Source organism: Microtus oregoni, unplaced genomic scaffold (genome assembly GCF_018167655.1).
Source record: "Microtus oregoni isolate MIOR12 unplaced genomic scaffold, Mior012 000030F_ref0000283, whole genome shotgun sequence".
Lineage (NCBI taxonomy): Eukaryota > Metazoa > Chordata > Mammalia > Rodentia > Cricetidae > Microtus > Microtus oregoni.
In genome coordinates, this window is record NW_024543089.1 from 29633984 (window position 1) to 29636764 (window position 2781).

The 2781-nt window shown below is 37.5% G+C and overlaps 1 protein-coding gene across 1 annotated transcript; it reads left to right on the forward strand.

Annotated features, from left to right (window-relative positions):
* Window positions 1-632: 632 nt before the first annotated feature.
* Window positions 633-1571, forward strand: LOC121465393 (olfactory receptor 2B11-like). Its single transcript, XM_041678633.1, has one exon. It carries the CDS (start codon window positions 633-635, stop codon window positions 1569-1571), a length of 939 nt encoding a protein of 312 aa, XP_041534567.1.
* The last annotated feature ends 1210 nt before the right edge of the window (window positions 1572-2781 follow it).

Sequence of the window (2781 nt, forward strand, 5' to 3'; positions counted from 1 at the left end):
TTATAAGTTCTATATTGTTTAACACCACTCTTCTTGCTCCTGGCAGAAATAATTATTTTGATGATTTTGCAATTGATGAAATCATCTTAATGTTGTTTTATTTTTATCCTATTATTTATAACCAATTTGACTATTTAAACAATGCCCACAGCACTTATTTGAAAAGGAGGCATGTCAGTCCTCAGACTCATGAAACCTCTATTCTGTAACATGCTGGGGATAATATTTTTTTAAAAGGCCTGATTGATTTTGATGTCAGCTAGAGTTAGAAAAGCGATTTTTGTGAATCTTCAATGGATGCAAACTTCTCTTTTTGCTTAATTGTAATGAGAATTCAGTGTTTTATCCTTATACAGATGAAGAAATTCAGTATCCAGAGATAAATCTTGTTTAAAGTAGCTTATTTTGTTATTTAGTGTCCTAAAAGGAAATGGATTACCTGGTCAAGACTCTTTATCTTCTTTACCCCTACCAAAGCCATAACAATCTGTTTGTTTATTTTCTTTTTCACCAGAAAAATACAAGATAGAAAAGAATGTGTTATCATTTGTCATTTCTCAAATCTCTCTCTTTTTCTCTCCCTCTCCTTCTCTCTATTGCTTTGTTATTACAGGTGAAACAGATTAAAGACAATGATAGTCATTAATACAACCCACCCTGAAGAGTTTATTCTCCTTGGCTTTGCCAACCATCCTTGGCTGGAGCTCCCTATCTTCATTATTCTTCTGGTAACATATCCCCTAGCCATGTTTGGGAATGTTGCCATCATTCTGGTGTCCACCTTAGAACCCCGTCTTCACAGCCCCATGTATTTCTTCCTCACAAATCTCTCCTTTCTGGACATGTGCTACACCACAAGCATTGTGCCTCAGATGCTGTTCAACCTGGGAAGCTCCAGAAAGACCATAAGCTATGTGGGGTGTGCAATTCAACTTTATTTATTTAGTGCAATGGGGGGCACAGAGTGTCTTCTTCTGGCTATTATGTCTTTTGATCGCTACGTGGCTATCTGCAGACCCCTGCACTACTCCCTGATCATGAATCATCGTGCATGCACTCTGTTAGTGTGCGTCATGTGGCTCTGTGGAATTGCCTATGCAATCTCAGAAGCCACACTTACGTTACAGTTGCCACTTTGTGGCATCAATACACTGGATCACTTATTATGTGAGATTCCAGTTCTGATAAAGACTGCTTGTGGTGAAAAAGAGACAAATGAGTTGGCACTTTCTGTGGCATGTATTTTTATACTAGCTGTTCCTTTATGCTTAATACTTGCTTCCTATATTAGTATCGGACGTGCTATACTTAGGATTAAGTCTTCTGAGGGAAGGACAAAGGCCTTTGGTACATGTTCCTCTCATCTTATAGTAGTTTCCTTATTTTATGGCCCAGGAATAAGTATGTACCTTCAGCCTCCCTCCTCTATCTCAAGGGACCAACCTAAGTTCATGGCTCTCTTCTATGGTGTGGTGACTCCTACACTCAACCCATTCATTTACACTTTGAGGAATAAGGATGTAAAGGGTGCATTAGGCAATTTGGCAAGAAGGATTTCATGTTCCAGGTGATAGTATAACAAATAAAATTATTTCACAGTTAAAATGTGTTTTCCTGGCTGAATTTTTTTAAAAACTTAATAGTATTTTATCATTTATTCTTTGAAAACTTTGTACATACATTCAATGTATTTTTATCTTATTTATACCCCAGCACCTCACTTCAAATTCCCCCAAGATCTCTCAACCTCTTTCCTTCCTGACTTTGCATCTTACTAGTAACAGCCTCCTGAGTCCAATTAATGCTGACCAATTAGTGCATGGGTGTGGAGCTATCTCCTGGGTCATGGGCAGCCTACCAGTGGCCAGACCCCTAAGAAAAGCGATGCTTTATCCTCTAAGAAGTCATCAACTGACAATTCCAATATCATATTACATGTTTTCCTAATGAAATATCCCATATTCTTACAGCCATGTTAAAATATAATGTGTTTGGGAATGTTAACTTGGAATCTTTTCAAATGTATGAAAATAGTTCTTGTGTCTTGCTTGTACTGAATTAACAAATATTTAACAGCTTAGAATGCACACTAAAATTACAAACTGGTTAATGCATTTATAACAACATGATAATCATTTATTGGTACACATCTCATTAATATCACTTGAGGAATTTTCATCATTCTCAGGAAGGTTGGCCCAAGTGTGTGAACATCCTATGTACCCTGTGCATTCTTGGCAAAAGTAGTATATTATGATCATAAAACCACAAGATATATAAGGAGCCAGGGTGTCTAAGCTACCTCAAAGATGTCTGGCAGAACCATGACTTCTTCACTGGTAGCTGACCATTATAAATGGTATAATAATGGGAAAGGTCAGAGAAGTAAAAGGAACTGAACCTCCCTCAAATTCAGTTCTAAGTACTGGAAAGTTTGACACATTCTCAGGATTGTAAGCTCTTTTTTCCTTCAATACAAAAAGAAAATGTCTAGGCATGAACACAGCAAATATATTCTCACAGATGTGAACATATTTCAAGGCTATACAAATATTAGGGAGAAGAGAAACGAGGCAACTGTAAACACTTTCACTATGTAGGTAGAGGCATGAGAGAGGCATTACCCACTTACTCTCATTGCTCTGGGTTGAGTGAGCAATTATAGCTTTAAGGCCACAAGAAGTCCTTGCCTCTCTTCTGTTAGCATATTACTCAACATCATGTACAAAGAATGCTTCAGGAGCATGGAAATGCCCTAGCATATCATAACCAAGATGCTGT